Source organism: Callithrix jacchus, chromosome 14, assembly GCF_049354715.1.
Source record: "Callithrix jacchus isolate 240 chromosome 14, calJac240_pri, whole genome shotgun sequence".
NCBI lineage: Eukaryota > Metazoa > Chordata > Mammalia > Primates > Cebidae > Callithrix > Callithrix jacchus.
Window position 1 is genome coordinate 76048941 of NC_133515.1, and position 19710 is coordinate 76068650.

Consider the following 19710-nt stretch of genomic DNA (forward strand, 5'->3'; position numbering starts at 1 on the left):
ATGTTCCTAACTCTCCATTTTAGACATAAACCAAGGAAGGCATTTTTGAGAAGTCAGACCTGTTTAGAAATAAACGTCAACTAATACTTCCAACCTGCAAACACACCTGTAAAACAGTTTTTTCAATTCTTAACCCATACTATTTGGAGTACAAAGTAAAATAAGTTAAAAATAAGGCTGTATCTTTGAACTCTCTAGTTTCTTTTTAAATGTGAGATGTGCTAAATAGAAGTGCATGTATATTTATATGTATACAAGTCATATATGCACTTACATACATGCTTCTATTCCAGATGAACAAAGTGTTTACCTTGAGGTGACTGTAATTTAAAAGCAATCTAAAAACAGCTGCTGAATCTTGAAAAACCTTTAGAGAAGCCAAGAAGTCAAAACAAAAACCACAACAATGATGCCCTGAAAGTTTCATGATTAGATGGGTGACTGCTCGCTGTCAGAGAAACCAAGTGTGAGGATGGATTTTCTTTTTCCAGAAAATATATGGGTCTGACTTTGAGAACTGAGGGTCGCAGATATAGAAACTGAGATTCTACTAACATTCCTAACTAGACCATGGAGATTGACATGCAGTGTTTCTTAAAGTATGGTCCTGTGACTACAGGATCAGCTCTGGCCTTTATTTAAAGTGTAGCTTCCTGAGTCCCAACCCAGACTTTCTGAATCAGAATCTCTGCAGTTAGACCTAGTTAATCCTTATGCACACTTAGATTTGGAAAACGAATGATTTTAGGGAGGGGTCCTCAACTCCTAGTACTGACCTCTTAGGAACTGGGCCACACAGCAGGAGGTGAGCAGTGGGGTGGGCGAGCCAGCGAAGCTTCATCTGTATTTACAGCCGCTCCCCATTGCCTGCATTACTGCCTGAGCTCCACCTTCTGTCAGATCGGCAGCGGCATTAGATTTTCACAGGTGCACAAACCCTATTGTGAAACACACATGCAAGGAATCTAGGCTACACGCTCCTTAGGAGAATCTAATAATGCCTGATGGTCTGAGGTGGAGCTGAGGCAGTGATGCTAATGCTGGGGAGTGGCTGCAAATACAGATTAACATTAGCAGAGAGGTTTGACTGCACAGAGACCATAATAAATCAATTGCTTGCAGACTCATATCAAAACCCTATCAGCGAGTGGCAAGTGACAATTAAGTTGCATCTGGTGGCAGGCTTTATAGTGGCAAGTAAGTTGATGTACTTCAATGGTACAGCTACATCTGGTGGCCTTAAAAGTAGTTTTGAGACCATTTCAAATCTCCATATGTTCTGGATTAAAGTCAAGGAAGAATATCCCGAGATTGCCACAAAGCACTGAAAAACCTGCTTCCATTTCCAACATCCTATCTTTGCAATACGGGGTTTTCTGTAGTGACAGCAACCAAAATGAGATTACAGAGTAGACTGGACATAAGCGACACACTTCGGGTGTCACTGTCTCCCATCATCCCCAGATGGGACCACCAAGTTGCAGAAAAACAAGGTCAGGGTTCCCACTGATCCTACATTATTGTGAGTTGTATAATTATTTCATTATATATTAGAAAGTAATAATAATAGAAATAAAGTACGCAATAAATGGAATGCACTCAAATCATCCCAAAACCACCTCCCCAACCCAGTCTGTGGAAAAAGTATCTTCCCCAAAACTGGTCCCTGGTGCTGAAAAGGTTGGGGACCACCGACTTAAGGCATGTTTCTGCCCACCTACACTTAATGTTTATATGAATCACCTGGGAATGATCCCAAATTCCGATTCAGTAGGTCTGGGGTGCCAATCCTGCATTTATAACACGTTCCAAGCAATGCATTTACTACTGCCCCCAAGGACCACATTGTGAGAAACGGGCTTTTAGAGACTATTTAGTGACTAAATCTATTAATGATTTAAGGAAAATCTTTCTATGAAATCATGATCTCAATAGAATTTCATACTTTGCAAAGCCTACTCAAAAACTGTATCTTATTTGGCCTGATCCTCTCAGCAACCCTGTGAGGTAGGCTGTCTTTATTTTGAGACAACTGGAGGCACAGAGAAGCCAAGTGACTTGTCCAAAAGCAGTTACTGGGCAGCAGAGCCAGGACTAGAACCTAGAGCTCCTGCCAGAGACAGAACACTAAAGACTAGGCCTTAACTGGCTCTTCTGGGCAGGGTGAAAGATATACAGAGCACTTAAAGGGATGACACACTAGGAGTTTTGCACATTTCAAAAGCAGAGCTGACACCTTTAAGGATAGAGCTTTTGGGGGTTTACCTTTTGCAACTAAAACCCCATTGCACCACCACCTCCAACACACACAAACAGGCAGATATATAGACATGCACATACATGCCCATGCACACATGTATACCCACATGGCCTCTGCCCACCTGCACTCTGCATGCCACCTCTCTCTAGGACCCCAAACAACTAGGGCCTTTTAAGTTTTGGAAAGAAAAATTGTCCAAAAAGTGTCCAAAACCAGAAATATGTAATGGGAACTTGGTGTGCTTGAAAATTTTAGTGATATTGCTAGAGAAAATGCCTTTTTTAACTGACTTCCATTTGACGTTTCCTTGGTATCTCATCCTGAACTGACTTGACTCATGTCTTAGTCTGTTAAGAGATGAAACCTGCTGTCCAGTATGTGCGATTAACCGTTCGTAATACATTGTTAGTTGTTATTCGGTATGTCTGGTAAACAGCCACAAATATATTACTCATTGTTTGCTTCTCAGATATGTTCATTGTTATTTCTGATTAATCGTTTTTTCCTTGAAATTGCTGACCCCCAAATTTTTCACAAATCAACTAGAAAAGGACGTTTTTATTACATATGAAATAAAAGCTCTTTACAGTACAAACTATATTAATAAGAAGGTTTTATATGTAAACCTCTGCTCATCCCAAGTCACACCGGATTGGCTCTATGATTTCCATCCTACTTCCTGTTCGATAAACTTCTAAGCTCATCACATGTCTAAGATTGATTTCTCCAAGAAATTCTGCCTAATCAAATTTTACAAAGCTTGGAGTTGAAAATCAGAGCTAGGGAAAATCTAACAACTCCAGGAAACCTCAGCAACGTTAGCTGAGCACACTATTAGGTGTTTCTGTCCTCTGCAGGGGCCAGACACAGACTCTGACTGCTGTAGTGCAGGTGGGCAGCAACCTCCAAGGCTCTTCCTGTTCCTCTGGCCTAATTTCCACCACTCTAACCCGGCACGATGCCAGAGAAAAGGCATCACCCTGCTTCTGTTATGTTTCCCTGCCTCACTCTTCCCCTAGCCAACTTCTAGGCAGCTTTTACAATCTAATTCAGACATTTAACTTATCTAGGAGGCCTTCTCTGACCACCACGACCCCAAAGGTTTTAAATATCCCTCCCATGTGTTCCCACAGTTTATTACATAATTCTGTGTTTTTGTGTCTCCTTTCTGTACTAAGTCAGTGGTCCTGAAGGATAGAGACTTGTTTGTTTCAGCAATTAGCACAGAGCCTGGTACAAGACAACCATTCAGTGTTTGCTGAAAAATTAATGAATGAAAAAAGTCAGTGATCATCAATCTGTTCCCATTCAAAAATGAGAATAGTTGGAACGGAAGGGTCCACGCACAGTTCAGAGCTATCATGTTACCTACTCTCTGCTTAAATCGATCAAAGCAATTATTTACTCAGATACTATTAGCACTTCATGGATAAGTATTTAAAGACCTCTTTAAATGACTTGCAGGCTTGCAGACACCACAGTGAGACATCAAAATATCAAACACCTGCAGACAGCCTGCAGGCACTGGGGTTGGCCATCGGAATACCTCAACATTCACTGAGGCCAAAGAAGGTGTTTCTATTTTGGGATGTCCCTGTCCCAATGGAGTTAGCAAATTAACATGACACTCTTTTCCAGTCAAAAGGAAATGCAAGCAGAAACAGAGTTGGCTTTGCAGCACACTGCGCAGCAACTCTACTCTGAGCTAGGGCAACTTGCCTCCTCTCTAGCTACAAGCAACACAGTGGCCCGGGATCTGCATGCAGTGCTCTGAAAAAAGTGCAACTCTTCACCTAAGGAAGAGTCCTCATAATGCCCTAAATGTGTATGTGATAAATCAGAGATAAAGAATCGCGGGCTTCTCTGCTATCTCTGCCGTCCCTCGCTTACCATATGACACATGCTCTTTGGGTCCTGGTACTGGAGAACACTAGCGGCCACTCCCCTTCCAGGGCCACTGAGGCAGCCTACAGCTCGCGGGGTGCTGGGGCTCCCCCGGCTCTCCCACCGCCTCCGCCACCCGAGCGCGCTCCCGAGCCGCTAGCCTGGCCTGGCCCCCCGCCCCTCCATACTAGGAGAACTCGGGCTGCTTCCTGCAGATCTAGGCCTGGGGCCGCCGACGCTGTGGGTTTCGGTTCGGTGTTACTTTACCCTCCTTACTTCCAAATAGGTCTGTTTTTCGCTTTGGGACCTCTGTTGGGGGAAGAAAGTCCGGGGCGCGCCGCGGGCGGCAACAGCTGCAGCGGCCGGGCCGTGCGGCTGTGCAGCGCGCTCGGCCTTGATGGGCGCGCGGCCGCCGCTACTGCTGCGCGTGCTGTAGAGGCGCGGGGCCACGCCGTCGGCGGGCGGCGCACGCGGGAACTCCTTGAGCGAGCGGCTCAGCGGCTTGGCCTTGCCGTGCGCCTGCGCCTGCGCTTGCGCCGCGGCCGCCTCCAGCTTGTAGGCGCCGCTGCTGCCCGCCGGCGACGTGGCGCTCTTGGGTAGCGGCTGCAGCGGGTGCTCTGGCCGCTCGGCCTCCATGGCGAAGCTGACGGGCCGCAGGAAGCAGATGTCCAGGCTGGACTCAGAGGAGGCGGGCGAGCAGTTCTCGAAGAGGGCCGGGGCCTGGAACGGCTCCTCGTCGTAGGGCGCAGGCAGCGCGAAGATCTCGCCGCCGTACTCGAACTCCTCGTAGGCCGCCGGCACGAAGCCGCGGGCATCGGGCAGGAGCTCGGCCGGGGCACGCAGGGAGCGCTCCACGTTGCCCAGCGGTTCGGCCGGAGAGGGGTCGAAGTCCATCTCCGGGATGGCCTGCAGGGGCCCGGCCAACGCCTTCACGTCCTGCTCGGCCGCGCAGAACTGCGTGGGCGCCAGGAGGCTCTCGGGCCGCTCGTGCTTCCTGCCCTCCAGCTCCCAGTCACTGGGCTTCCCGGGCTGCATGCTTTCCATCAGGCTTTGCTGCTGTTGGCTTTTCTTCACTGGGGGCATCAGATGTCTTTAGGGAAACAGAGTACAAAAGAGGTGTGCTTACGGCCGGTGAATGCCTGCCTCTCGCCTGCCCGCCACCTCCCAAGCTTCACAAACTTCCATTCAGGCGCTTCCACGAACCCCAGTCCCCAGACACAGAGTGGATATGGTAGCTTGTCGAGCGAGGGCCCGAAGGCATTGTCTGAGCATCCGAGACATGGCCGCTGGGTCAGGGATGGCCATCACCCCACGTGGAAGCCCATCACCCCATGTGGAATCCCAGACCCTCCTCACCACCTGCGGTGCTCCAAGGCACGCCTTCAGGCTCGCTCTCCCTTGCTTGCCCTAACAAAGTCATACAAGATAATGGAAACCCAACTTTTGTTCGACTGGTGGATCTTCACACTCAAAAAACAAATTACGTTCCTAGATAAAGTAAACTTAGGGTGATCTTGATAACTATTGAATCTGGATGATGGCATGTGGGGTTCACTGTATTCTATGTAGATTTGAAATTTTCATAATAAAATTTAAAAAGTGTCCTTGTCGCTATAACACATGCTATATAATTCATCTCAAACTTCCTCCCACAAAGAATTACCAATATGTAAAAGCTGTCACTCTGGACATGCCCAATTTCAAGGAGGGATTTTGGTTTTTGGAGTCATGGGTAATGGATAATTTAAACAGTTTACAAACTAGGATAGGATACCATCAAATGGGATGTCCAGTTGTGCTGGACTTGAATTGACAGATGTAAATGGACACTGACCAGAAGTGGTTACTCTGCTAATTTATATATTCATATTTTAATTCTACCATAAAAGTGCAGAAAGACTAGGAGGCTGAGGCAGACGGATCACCATTGGTCAGGAGCTCACGACCAGTTTGGCCAACATGGCAAAACCCTGTCTCTACTAAAACTACAAAAATTAGGCGGGCATCGTGGCATGCACCTGTAATCCCAGCTAGTCGGGAGGCTGAGGCAGGAGAATGCCTTGAATCTGGGAGGTGGAAGTTGCAATGAGCTGAGGTCGTGCCATTGCACTTCCATCTCAAAAAACAAACGAAAAAACCAGAATGCTGAAACCAATATTTTACTCTGGTGGTCTTAAAATGAAAATTAGGTCTCACGTTAACATGTGAAAGAAATAGTGAGACAAAATATTGACCTCATTTGAATTCTAACTTGGAAGAAAGATTGAGAGCTTTATTTTCCACACAAAGTGCAGTGTCAGCCTTACTATTCAGTCTGGGTATAATCTCCAGGCGTTTCACATTTTGGCTCTACGTGTTGCATTTCAAAGAAGATGAAGTTTTGTAACTGCCTCAGGAGTTGAAGTGATCCATTAAGTAAATATCTACTTTCTGCCTCTCTTCCCACTTTCTACACCTGTCCCTTAACATTAGTGCATTCCTCTGGGACCTAAGCATCTGGTTGGCTGCTTGGCTGGCACAGATAGCCCTGATGGGGAAAGGGACAGAGGAATCTAGGCTGCCCTGCTGACCCACACAAACTGGCTGGGTCCCAAAGGCATTGGCATTGACCTTCCCACAGCAACAGGTGCTTACGTGACGGTAGGGCCAGAACTGGGAGCAGAAGGGTAGGGTTGCAGCATCTCTTCTGAGTGGATCCCAGTGTCACGGACAGCCTCAGGACCTGCAGTGGGGGAAGCATCTTGCCCGGCATTGGCACACTGGGAAGCCAGCCCTTTGTACAGCTTCGCCATGGATGACCTAACAGAATGGAAGTAATAGTTCTCAGCTTATATAGTGGCAAAGGGGCTCTCTGAACACATAGATTATGCCAAAAAAGAGAGATGTCTCAGATAAAGTTTGCTGGGAAGGTCTCTATCTCCAGGGCCTTTGCAAACTAAGTTGCTTACTTAATAGGGTGCAAGCCAGCAGGAGTAAGGAAGCTGATTCACAGACTGAAAAGAGCTTGGGGGAAGGGCTGGGGTTTTGGAGAGACACATTCCATCACAGGAGCCCTGGCTTGGGAGACAGCATCTTTTTCTGGTCTGAAGCTTCCACAGAAATGATTCTGTTTTCCTCCACAGGAGTTGGGATGAAATTGAAGGAAATCCGGGTCATTAGGAAGCTGTGTCGTGGGGTGCTTCTGTTCCCTCCAAAGCTCAGAGTATTCCTAATCAACCTTCCTGTTTCTCCCTAATATAAAACCTAACCAAAATTCCCCTCCCTTATTTGCTTTATTTTTATCCATATCACATATCACCATCTTACTTATTTGCTCACTGTCCAACTCTAAAAAGGAAGCTCTATGTGGCAAAGATTTGGTTGGGGCCATTTTGTTCCTTTCAGTATATTCAGTGCATGGAACAGTGCGTGGAACAGTGCCTGACATAAAATAGGTGCTCAATAAATATTTGTTGAATTAATAAAGGAAACCATGTTGCGGCCTTTTAATTGAAATTTTGAGCAGGCAAGTTTAGAACAGTGAACTATTTTCAAGGTGGTTATGAACATGGGACAAGAGGGGGTCTACATAAGCAATACAGTGAAGTGTTTTTTTGTTAATTTCCCCTGGGTAGTCAGTGTCTTCCTCCTGTAGCCAGCCTGACCAGCTCTTTCTCTCCCCTTTTCTCTTCCCTTCTACCGCCCATCACTGCATTTCAACTACTTAACACACAACGTGGTTACTTGTGAAAGACACCCACAGTAACTGGTGTATATCTCTACTCTCAGAAGTCTTTGACCCTTTAGACTACACCATCAGAACCTTACTTCTTGAGCTTTTTCCGTTTCTGAATAAGCAAATCTTCATTGCATTGAAACAGCAGGGTGTAGTGTGAGATAAATACTCGGAGGCGCTGGACGCACACCAGGAGTAGATAATAGTCAGGGTGCTCCTGCTCTGTGAACTTCAGGACATTCTGGATGGAGGGAAAAAGGAAGCAGCATTGCATAATTAGCATGAAAATTTGTTTTGTCTCTTCTGCACTTCACCTTGATCTGTTGTGGGAATTTGATAGCCATTTAATCAAAACAATGAACAATACACATGACCCATCTAATTATATGCTGAAAGGTCAAACTGGCTGCTCTCTATCACACCAACAGAAAAATAAGTCACTATCGTACCTGTTTGAGTTGACCGTGAACATAATTTCATTTGAAAAGTTAGAACCATCTCCTAATTAGACCTCTGAAGTAGTAGAGGCATTCTAACAATTACTGTCTATAAGCAATGCCTTAACTCAAAAGAGCCAGACCAATGTTAAGAGCATCAGGCATCAAGGCAGGTGAGGGAGGAGGATGTTTATGATCAAGCCTGGTAGCCCCTCCTGTCATATTCCCTGCTGTGCTATAGCGGAACATGAGTGTGATTTGGATTTGGGAAAGCTAAAATGTATCGAGTACTTCCTATTGCCAGGTAGTAAGTCCTTTACGTATATTATCTCATTTATTTTTACCACAACCTACTCACATCGGTACTATTATTAACTCCATTTAACAAATAAGGAAATCAAGGTATGAAGAAGTTCAATGAGCTTCATCAGGTCACACCTATAGTAAATAATGGAGGCAAGATTTGAACTCAACTGAGAGAGTAGAACCAGGGCTTGTTTGCCATATTCTACTATTTGCAAAACCTGAGTTTCAGTCTTAGGTTTTTTTACCTACTAGGTGTGTTAACTTGGGTAAATTCTTAATTTCTTTGGCCCTGCGTTTTCTCTTGTAAAATATAACAACAATAATACCTATTTCATGGGATTGTTGTAAGAATTAAATAAGGTCATTATTGTGAGAAAATGTTTTTAGGATCTAAAGCTATACACAATTGAAAGTCTTTTCAGGTCACGGGTTTGGCTCACACCTGCAATCCAAGCACTCTGGGAGGCCAAGGCGGGAGGATCACTTGAGCCCAAGAGCTCAAGACCAGCCTGGGCAACACAGGTAAACCCTGTCTCTACAAAAAATACAAAAATAAGCCAGCCATGGTGGCACGCACCTAAGTCTCAGCTACGCAGGAGACAGAGGTGGGAGCATTGCTTAAGCCGGGGAGGTTGAGGCAGCAGTGAGGTAAAATCACACCACTGCACTCCAGCCTGGGCAACAGAGCCAGACCCTATCTCAAAAAAAAAAAAAAGTCTTTTCAGTATTGATACTTTGATACTGGACTACTGGACGACTTCTACCTGAGATTAATCCCAAGCATTTCTAAGATGCTTTCATTGAATTACTTAAGAAGATCAGTCAGCAGTTAAACCAGAACAGGTGGGTGGTGGAAAGAAGAGGGTCTGGTGGGGGTTAGTGAGCCTCTCTTTCAAGTCTCCTTCCTCCAGGATAGCACAAGCCTTGCAGGAAAATGGTGTGAAGACATCAGCTCATCATCTTCATATCTCTTCGATGACATAAAGCTTAAGCATGGTATAGTAGAACCCTGGACCCATGCCAAAAGAAAGTAGGATAGCAGCGAAGTGGGCAGGTTAGAGATATTTAGATGTCGGGGGTGGCATTTAGATGGCGGTAAAAGCGAAGTGGAAAGAACTGGATGAGGTGCTTAGAATCTAGCAGGAGTGGTTATAGAAAGATCCTGGATCAGCTGAGGTGGAAATTGCTGGAAAGTAAAAATAGAACTTCTGAGGTAAGCATCATGAGCTGAAAATTTTTAGAAATAAAGATTTTCAGCTGGTCACAGTGGCTCACACCTGTAATCTCAGCACTTTTGGAGGCCAAGGCAGGTGGATCACTTGAGGTCAGGAGTTCAAGACCAACCTGACCAACATGGTGAAACTCCATCTCTACTAAAAATACAAAAATTAGCTGGACATGGTGGTGCGCATCTGTAGTCCCAGCTACTTGGGAGTCTGAGGCAGGAGAATCGCTTGAACCCAAGAAGCAGAGGTTGCAGTGAGCCAAGATCTTGCCACTACACTCCAGCCTGGGTGACAGATCGAGACTCCATCTCAAAAAAAAAGAAAAAAAGATTTTAGCTTATACCCCAGGGCATTATGGTCTATGGGGTAATGATAACAATCTGGGTAAACACTTTTTAGAAATATTAACGATTCTTGAGGCGTTACAGTCTTTCTCAGTTGGGAGCCAAAGACAATCATTACTTAGCATGAAAATCAGTTCAGTGGCTTTCCCACCCACGCCTACCTGCAGATGTATCAGATATTCCGGGATGCGCTGGACTATGTGGAAAAACAACGTGTAGATGTCAGATTTAATCTCTTCATCACCCTGAATGAAAGAAAGGTCAAGTCACTCTTCAGTGTTCCTCCAGCTGTGGCAGCAGAACCTCTGAGTCAGTCCTGCCAGAGTAGGAAGAGTTTCTTCCCACAGCACTTTCTTCCTGGAAATTGTCTAGAGCACTGATCTCTCATGGGAGAGGCCACATATTCAGGGACACACTTTAGGGGCTAACTCTTCTCCTGAAGGGAGCATTTCATATACTTCTTCTGAATCCACCCAAATTTCCAAACTACCCTCTCCTTCCCCTCATCTTAGCGAAGTTCCAGACAGAAGTGGGTACTCAATAAACCATATCTGAATTGAATGAATTCATTAAGGCTCTCCAGCAAGTAATCATGACAATGGTGTAGTAATAGGCTTGAAGGGAGAGGTGGAGCCTCAGGAGAGTGGAAAAGGGAGTGTGTGATTCAAAACTAGTGAGCTGGCCTGGCCGCAGAAAACACACTGCACTTTCTCCATGTCCCTTCCTTCTCCTTCTCTTCTTCTTTTTTTTTTTTTTTTTTTTGAGACGGAGTTTCGCTCTTGTTACCCAGGCTGGAGTGCAATGGCGCCATCTCGGCTCACCGCAACCTCTGCCTCCTGGGTTCAGGCAATTCTCCTGCCTCAGCCTCCTGAGTAGCTGGGATTACAGGCACGCACCACCATGACCAGCTAATTTTTTGTATCTTTAGTAGAGATGGGGTTTCACCATGTTGACCAGGATGGTCTCAATCTCTTGACCTTGTGATCCACCCACCTTGGCCTCCCAAAGTGCTGGGATTACAGGCTTGAGCCACTGCTCCTTCTCTTCTTTCCCAGATATTAGCTGAAAGCTAACATGTGGTAGGCATTATACTGGGTTGGGAGTAGTGGGGGGTCGAAGTAGAAACTTAATAAGACAGAGCCTCTCATCTCTTGTGAAATTTGATTAATTCTTAGTGTTGGGGCTTCTGATGCTGTTTTATCCTATTGATCTGAAATAACTAAGTTGTTATACATGTATATGAGCTTACTGAGCACCTAATATATCACTGCAGTAGCAATACTTCAAGCAACATGACTAAGCCACCTTACGATCTTATAAACTGACAAAGGATAGAAGTTTAATATTCAGAGTCACATCTGAGACTGAAAAAAACCCACCACATACAGCATGTAAGATGCAGCCTGGAGATCTCTGCATAGAACACCCATTTAGTTTGTCTATGATTCCAATGGAATGGAAGAGAGAGTCAGTAAGGCAGAGAGAGGACCAACACAATGGCACTGATCCTTAAGTCAGTTCCCCTAATGCCAGGTAGTAGTGTCAGTGGCTCTGTTCAGGCCATTCCCCAGCCTAGAAAGTGAGTGCATGTGCCGTATTGACTGGGTGGATGAACACCATCATATGGATGCCATGTGCAGATGAAGGATAGCAGATACATGGTGTTAACTCACCTCTTTCAGGACTACAACATGAACCAATGAGATGCACTCAGGCAGGTCCCTGAGGTAGGCAACGTAATAATCCAAGAAATTATTCTTTAAAACAAACACATAAAAAGAAAGAAACAAAACGGTTACTCCAGCTCTCTTCTGATTTGAATATTTAAAAATAATAAAAAGAAATAAACAAAAAACAAACACAAAAATGCATGGTAAGAACCTGAAAACAGGATTGATAATATTTTTATAGAGTTATATATGTAAAACAAAAGTATGTTGCAGAGATTATCTTATTCATTTAATGTGTTCTTTATATATTTTGGGGCTTTAAAAAAAAACTTTTTGGTTTTAAGGTAAATATCCCTACTGCTTGGGAACCAAAACTCAGCATCAGCCAGGTGCAGTGGTTCACGCCTGTAATCCCAGCACTTTGGGAGGCCAAGGCAGGCAGATTACCTGAGGTCAGGAGTTTGAGACCATCCTGGCCAACATTGTGAAACCCCATCTCTACTGAAAATACAAAAATTAGCTGGGCATGGTGATGTGTGCCTGTAATTCCAGCTACTGGGAGGCTGAGGCAGGAGAATCACTTGAACCTGGAAGGCAGAAGTTGCAGTGAGCTGAAATTGCTCCAGTGCACTCTAGCCTGAGTGACAGAGTAAGACTCCGTCTAAAAAAAAAAGAAAGAAAAAGAAAAGAAAACCTCAGCATCCCTCATCCCTTCCCTAATAAGAGAAAGTGAAATAAACTTATAAACTTAGGGAAAAGGGAGGTTCATGTAAGTTAAAAATGTATTTTTTAATCATTTAATAATAAAAATGTATATTTTTGTAAGTCCATTTCATTTCAGTCAGTCATCTATGTCCAGATGAAGGACTCTGCCCACCCCACTTCATGTTATCCAGACTGGTGGTTCACATTTTCTAGTAATTGCATATTTCCACTAACTGAATATTTATGCATTATCCTCTTAGGAAAATCATTATTAGCTTCTAAAGTTATAATAATTCTAAGCTAAACAAAGCCTTCTGAACACAAGAGAGTAAAAGTGATGTTAAAGGATATTAGTACATTATATCCACTCTAGTCTATGGAAGAAAATAATCTGTAAACTTTGTATTGTTATCCAGAGTTGAGAATAATTGATATACAAAAATTGATTCCAGCCAAAGTCTGGCTTGCAGACCAATTTTAATTAGCCCACAAAATCTTTTAAAAATCAGAAAATTTCCCACAAAATTCTGGATTTCCAGCTTTTCTTAAAATATCAGAAGCTCAGGCAACTCTGCTCCTTTTTTCCTGCATGATGAGTGGATAGAGCTGAGTAGCTATTCCTTGTAGAACCTCACAGGTGCTCCACTCCAGCTCACACTCCACACCAGTCCATACTGTGTTCACTCGTTTATGCCCCTGTCTGGCCCTGTAGGCATTTAAGTTTGCAACCTCTGGCTTATATCATATTTTCTTTGTAGGATATTATAGAGATTGAAAAATTCGAGACAATAGCCACCCATCGCATTTTTTAAAGATCTCCAAGAAATGAAAATTGTGTGTGAAAATACACATGTATATACAAATTCTCATGTGTGTGTATATATATGCATGTGTGTATATGCATATATATATATTTTATATATACACACATGCATATATATATTTTTTTCACACACACACACATCTTTTTTTCTTTAATTTAATTGAGACAGGGTCTTGCTGTGTTATTCAGGCTAGTTTCAAAGTCCTGGGTTCAAACAATCCTCCTGCCTCAGCCTCCCAGAGTGTTCAGATTACAGGAATGAGCAAGCCACCACACCAGGCCCACAAATATATATATACATGCATTTATATAAACACAAACACAATACATACACACATACACACATGTATTCAATGGAGGCAGTTATAGGACAGTGGAAAGCTGTGAACTAGAAGCCAGAAGACCTAACTTAGGATTCTACTCACAGATTTCCAACTACCTATGATTTCAGCAAGGCTTTTAAATCTCTCTGAATCATGGAATGATCTGTATGTAGAATGAAAAGTTACACTAGATCTCAGTAGCTCCTCTAGCTCTGAAATTCACTGCTTCTAGATTCTCCATTAAGAGATGTAGACAAATGAGACACAAATACATATACGTAAAATTTATAGAGGGGCAGATAAAACCTTACCTCATCATTTGTTAACTTAAGGAATAAATCTCCAAGGACGCCTTGGCGTGGCCACTTCAGGACCCTTTCCTGCAGTGCGTGAAGCAGATCCAGGTGCTGCTGGACAAGGTACCGTAAAGAGCCAGGGAAGAGGCTTGAAACAGAATAGAGATGAATCACACAAACCAGGTGTAGAGAAGAAAGGACCCTACAAAAATACACACGGCAGGGCCCATTCTCCTAGCCATCACTACATCACCATACTCTGAGTCACAGGCCTCCATTTAGGATTTTTTTAAGTTTTTTTTTTTTAAGTTTTTCATTGCAGATATCCCCAGACTACAAAAGCAACAACAACAAAACCCTTTACTGACGGCTCCTATACAAATACATATTGAACTAATAAAGAGGCCCAGTGTGCCACGCCTGCAATCCCAGCACTTTTAGAGCAGGTGGAGCACCTGAGGTCAGGAGTTTAAGACCAGCCTGGCCAACATGACAAAACCCTGTCTCTACTAAAAATATAAAAAATTAGCTGGGGATGGTGGCGTGCACCTGTAGTTTCAGCTATTTGGGAGTCTAAGGCAGGAGAAATCACTTGAATCAGGGAGGCAGAGGTTGCAGTGAGCTGAGATCACTCCACTTCACCCCAGCCTGGGTAACAGAGTGAGACTCTGTCTCAAAAAAATAGACACACACATAAATAAAATAAAAATAAAGAGCACATCATTTGAAAGACCTTTTTAAATCTAACCTGGTACTCACTCATTTAAACAACACTCAGTGGAAATTCTAAGGGATACTTTTTCAGTGTTTTAGAGTTATTCCTATTTGATGGGCAAAATAGTCTATTCTAATTAGTGTGGTGGATGCAGCACTCAGGTGGCGTCTATATGGCCATTCTCAGCTACCGGTAGAAGACTGCTATTTAGGTAAGCAAGAAAAATTACTTAAAGCTGGCAACTAAAAAGCTCAGGGAGTTATAGGATATGAGCGGGTTTCTTTTTTCCTTTTCTTTAGTTTCTAAGAGGAATACCGGGCCAGGACAGAGTGTTCTTTGGGTAGACTATTCAAATAATTTGGATGTGTGTCCCTGCCCAACTCTCATACTGAAATGTAATCCCCAGTGTTGGAGGTGGGGCTTGGTGGGAGGTGACTGTGTCATGAGGGTGAATTTCTCATGAGTGGTTTAGCACCATCCCTTTTGATACTGTCCTACCACGTAATAGTGATGGCGATTGAGTTCTCATGAAATCTGGCTGTTTAAAAGTGTGCAGTGCCTCTGTCTTTCTCTCTTGCTCCTCCTCTGGCTTATGACATGCCTGCTTCCCCTTAGCCTTCCACCGCGTCAGTTTCCTGAGGCCTCCTCAGAGGCCGAGCAGATCATGCTTCCTGTACAGCCTGCAGAACCGTAATCCAATTAAACCTCTTTTCTTTATAAATTGCCTCGTCTCAGGTATTCTTCATAGCAATGTGAGAACAGCCTAACCCAGCTACTGACCAGGCCCAGCCTGCTACTCCCTGAAATTTTACAAAGCGCCTTTTCTACTCTTCCATCCCTCTCTTCTATTTTGCTGTGTACCTTGCAATGTACCTCAGAAGTAATGACAGGAAGAAGGGAGACATCAGAGAAGGGTGGGTGGAGAGGAGAGATAGAAAGAGTCTCGTGGGAGGAAGAGGAAGGGGGACTAGCTGGGTAAGAGTGAGGCGATTAGAGGCCTATAGGAAAGAGGAAGAAAAAAACAAAAAGAAGCGGAGTTTTTCTGGGCTTCTAACTTGGTGACTTAAGGTAGGTTCCCTTATGCTTTCAGCACCACTAGTGTAACATACAGAAGAGAGATGGTCTGGTTGATCTGAACTTATTGAGTATTTCCCCAGGGTCAAATGAGAGTAAGTTGGTGGACAACCAGGGTGCTCTGCCAACAAGCAAACCTTTGTTGGGACAATAGGAAGGACACCAGATTGAGAGGAGGTCTTTTTCAACTCATTTCTAAGCAAAGCAAAGTGACCCCTGTGACTATAGCTCAGAGGAGACACACAAACACCAAAAGAGGGTACTCAGCCTCCTGTGAAAAGGTACAAGGAAGCCTTCCACTTCCTCCACCAACTATGCCTGTAGCCTCCATACGTACAAAGCCAGCTGATCCATTTACACAGGAGGAGAGGCCTCCTGATCTCAGTGCCTACAATGGAACAGTGGGCTTAGGAGATCAAAGAAATCCTTACCCAGATCAGAGGGAATTTGGAGGGGTGGCTAGAAGATATACTAACTGGGAGAAGACCATAAACCTGATGGAGAAAAACACAACTGATTGTACCAAAAGAGCAAAATGAGGCTGGGCATGGTGGCTCACGCCTGCAATCCTAGCACTTTGGAAGGCCAAGGTGGGCAGATCACCAGAGGTCGGGAGTTTCAGACCAGCCTGACCAACAAGGAGAACCCCAAATAAAAATACAAAATTAGCTGGCTGTGGTAGTGTGCTCCTGCAATCCCAGCTACTCAGGAGGCTGAGGCAGGAGAATCGCTTCAACCTGGGAGGCAGAGATTGTAGTGAGCCGAGATCATGCCATTGCACTCCAGCCTGGGCAACAAGAGTGAAATTCCATCTAAAAAAAACAGGGCCAGGTGTGGTGGCTCATGCCATCACTTTGCGAAGCCAAGGAAAGTGGATCACAAGGCCAGGAGTTTAAGACCAGCCTGGCCAAGATGGTGAAACCCTGTCTCTACTAAAAATACAAAAGAAAATTAGCCGGGCGTGGTGGCAGGTGCCTGTTATCCCAGCTACTCAGGAGGCTGAGGCAGAGAATTGCCGGAACCTGGGGAGGCGGAGGTTGCAGTGAGCCCAAATCACGCCATTCCAGCCTGGGTGACGGAGTGAGACTCCATCTCAAAAAAACAAAACAAAACCGAAAGAGCAAAATGCTGAGGCCTCCCCAGAGGCCGAGCAGATGCCAGCATGCCAGCATTATGCTTCCTGTATAGCCTGCAGAACTGTGATCCAATTAAGCCTCTTTTCTTTATAAATTACCCAGTCTCGGGTATTCTTTACAGCAATGTGAGAAGAGCCTAAGCTGTCACATGAAATGTACTTACTGTTTCATAAGTTACATGAAAAACAATGACCTACAGTGGGTTCTGTATAAAATGTTGAAAATGGGCTTTAAACTTAAAAAAAAAATGTAACAAGGGTATTTGAAATTAGGAAGGAGTGCGAAATCAGAAGACAAAGAGCAAAGGGGGAAAGACGGCACGAAGTACAGCCACACTTCACCTATTTCACTCTTTCGCCTGGCACCAGACCTGACTCCTGGAAGCAGCTTTTTCAGAAGACAAAATATTCAGAGCTCAGCTTTTTTTTCTTTTCCTCACTGGGGATGAAATTACGGCAACATGAGTAGTTTATTACTTCTAAAGCCTTCAAAGTATTTATCTCCCAAGAATATATACTTAATCAGTGAGGTAAATGCACTAAAAGCAAGAAAGAAAAATCCACTTATAGTTTCAGGTTAATAACTTAGCTTTTGCCTGCCCAGTAAGAGGCTAAAATAACTCCTGAGCTTCGCGGCAGCAGGTTCCCACCACCTCGGATGGGCATGATCATTAAGCGTGTGCCACCTGGTGGTGATCTGTATCATGACACTTGTTGAGTTCTTGGTGGACATAACACTGGAATTGAGCTTACAAGGCTAATGGACAATCCTGCTGAACTGATCACTGCCCCCTCCACAAGTGTTCAGACAGCACTGTGATCCTGAAGCTGTGTCTCTCTCTAGGTCAGAGCCAAAAAAGCCCAGAACTCCAACTTCTTTTTTTTTTTTTTTTTTTTACTACTACTCAGCCATAACAAGGAATGAACAGAACCCCAACTTCTGTGATCCTTAGACACATGACAGCCTGGGCAACAGAGCGAGATGCTGTCTCTATAATAAACTGAAAAATTAGCAGGGCGCTGTGGCTCATGCTTGTAATCCCAGGTACTGGGGATGCTGAGGCGCGAGGATCACTTGAGCCCAGAAGTTTGAGGCTGCAGTGAGCCTTGATTGGGCCACTATACCCTTCTCCAGCCTGTCTCTAAACAAACCAAACAAATGAACCATAGCCCTCTAGCTCTGCCCAGGTGTCAGCCAGCAGCATGTGCCCCTGCAACTTCCAGCCCTTTTGGCCAGGGGCAGGGCTGGCTTCAAACAGGCTGAGGAAGCTCTTGAGTGATTCACTTTTTTTTAAGGAAAAACCTAAGGTTTTATTTAATAGGTTGGAGAAGATGTGGCCACCTCAGGCTTGAGTGTCAAGTTGTACTTGCAGTGGGGATTATTTGCATCCCAGGTTACTTTCCAATAGGGTAAAAAGTGTTGAAGCTTGTGGTTTGTGATGGGAAAGGTAGTAAATGTTAATACACTTATTTTCATCTTTGCATGGAGAAAAATGCCAATAGAGAAAAGGAATCATCTCATTCTGCTTTGTATTTCCTTCAGCTGGTCTATTTGAAGTCCACATAGAAGTCAGGCATGGTGGCTCGTGCCTGTAATCCCAACACTTTGAGAGGCCGAGGAGGACAGATCACTTAAGGTCAGGAGTTCCAGACCAGCCTGGCCAGCATGGAGAAACCTCGTCTCTACTAAAACTACAAAAATTAGCTGGGCATGGTGGTGTGTGCCTGTAATCGCAGCTACTCAGGAGGCTGAGGCAGGAGAATCACTTGAACCCGAGAAGTGGAAGTTACAGTGAGCCGAGATTGCACCACTGCACTCCGGCCTGGGCAACAGAGTGAGATCTTGTCTCAAAAAAATAAAGAAAAAAATAAACTGCACGCAGAGGTTTCAGAAAAGCTTTAAAAAAAGAAAAAGATAATGAGTGGAGGAGGATAATGAAAATATAACCCTAGGATAGAAAAGCAGCAGCACCACCAAGCTCAGAACCAGAGACTTCATATTCAGTATCAATGAAGAGTATTGCGTTGAAGCTTTTCTCTGCTTGGTCTGTGCAAAGAAAAAAGAGGGTTAGCCTAGCAAATAACTAACATGAATAACATTATCATGGATTCTTGAAATAACCATTATGATTTTTTTTAGATGGAGTTTCACTCTTGTTGCCCAGTCTAGAGTGCAATGGCGCGATCTCAGCTCACTGCAACCTCCGCTTCCCGGGTTCAGGCAATTCTCCTGCCTCAGCCTCCTGAGTAGCTGGGATTACAGGTATGTGCCACCACGCCTGGCTAATTTTTGTATTTTTAGTAGGGACGGGGTTTTTCCATGTTGGTCAGGCTGATCTCAAACTCCTGACCTCAAGTAATCTGCCCCCTCAGCCTCCCAAAGTGCTGGGATTACAGGCATCAGCCACCGTGCTCAGCTCTAACTATCATCTTACTTTCATAGAGGATTGTATGATAGCTTTAATTTTTTAATCTTGTAGGATTTGGGGGACAGATCTACTCCTTCTTCCCAGTGATGAGTCATAAGAGAATGTCTTAGAAAAATAGGAGGTGACAAGTCCAGTCGCTGTGGCTCACGCCTGTAATCCTAGCACTTTGGGAGGCTGAGATGGGTAGATCACCTGAGGTCAGGAGTTTGAGACCAGCCTGACAAACATGGCAAAACCCTGTCTCTACTAAAAATACAAAATTAGCCGGGCGTGATGGCACATGCCTGTAATCCCAGCTGCTCAGGAGGCTGAGGCAGGAGAATCACTTGAACGCGGGAGGCAGGGGTTTTGGTGAGCTGAGGTGGCAC

The 19710-nt window shown here is 44.5% G+C and overlaps 1 protein-coding gene across 50 annotated transcripts in view; it reads right to left on the reverse strand.

Annotated features, from left to right (window-relative positions):
* The window catches only part of ARHGEF33 (Rho guanine nucleotide exchange factor 33), a 142924-nt gene that overhangs the window by 66806 nt on the left and 56408 nt on the right, over positions 1–19710 (reverse strand). For 27 of the 50 annotated variants that reach the window (XR_013526655.1, XR_013526649.1, XR_013526656.1 and 24 more), the window contains 6 exons: positions 14005–14137; positions 11846–11929; positions 10334–10417; positions 7952–8100; positions 6779–6943; positions 4412–5234 (listed from right to left, as the gene is read on the reverse strand). Coding sequence is in view for 41 of the 50 variants with exons in the window: in XM_078349468.1 (XP_078205594.1) it covers positions 4412–5234; positions 6779–6943; positions 7952–8100; positions 10334–10417; positions 11846–11929; positions 14005–14137 (1438 nt within the window). In the remaining 9 variants the exon portion in view is untranslated. Of the gene's footprint in view, positions 1–4150; positions 5235–6778; positions 6944–7951; positions 8101–10333; positions 10418–11845; positions 11930–14004; positions 14138–19710 lie in introns of all 50 variants that reach the window. The other 23 variants (XR_013526652.1, XR_013526659.1, XR_013526653.1 and 20 more) reach the window with 2 other exon arrangements.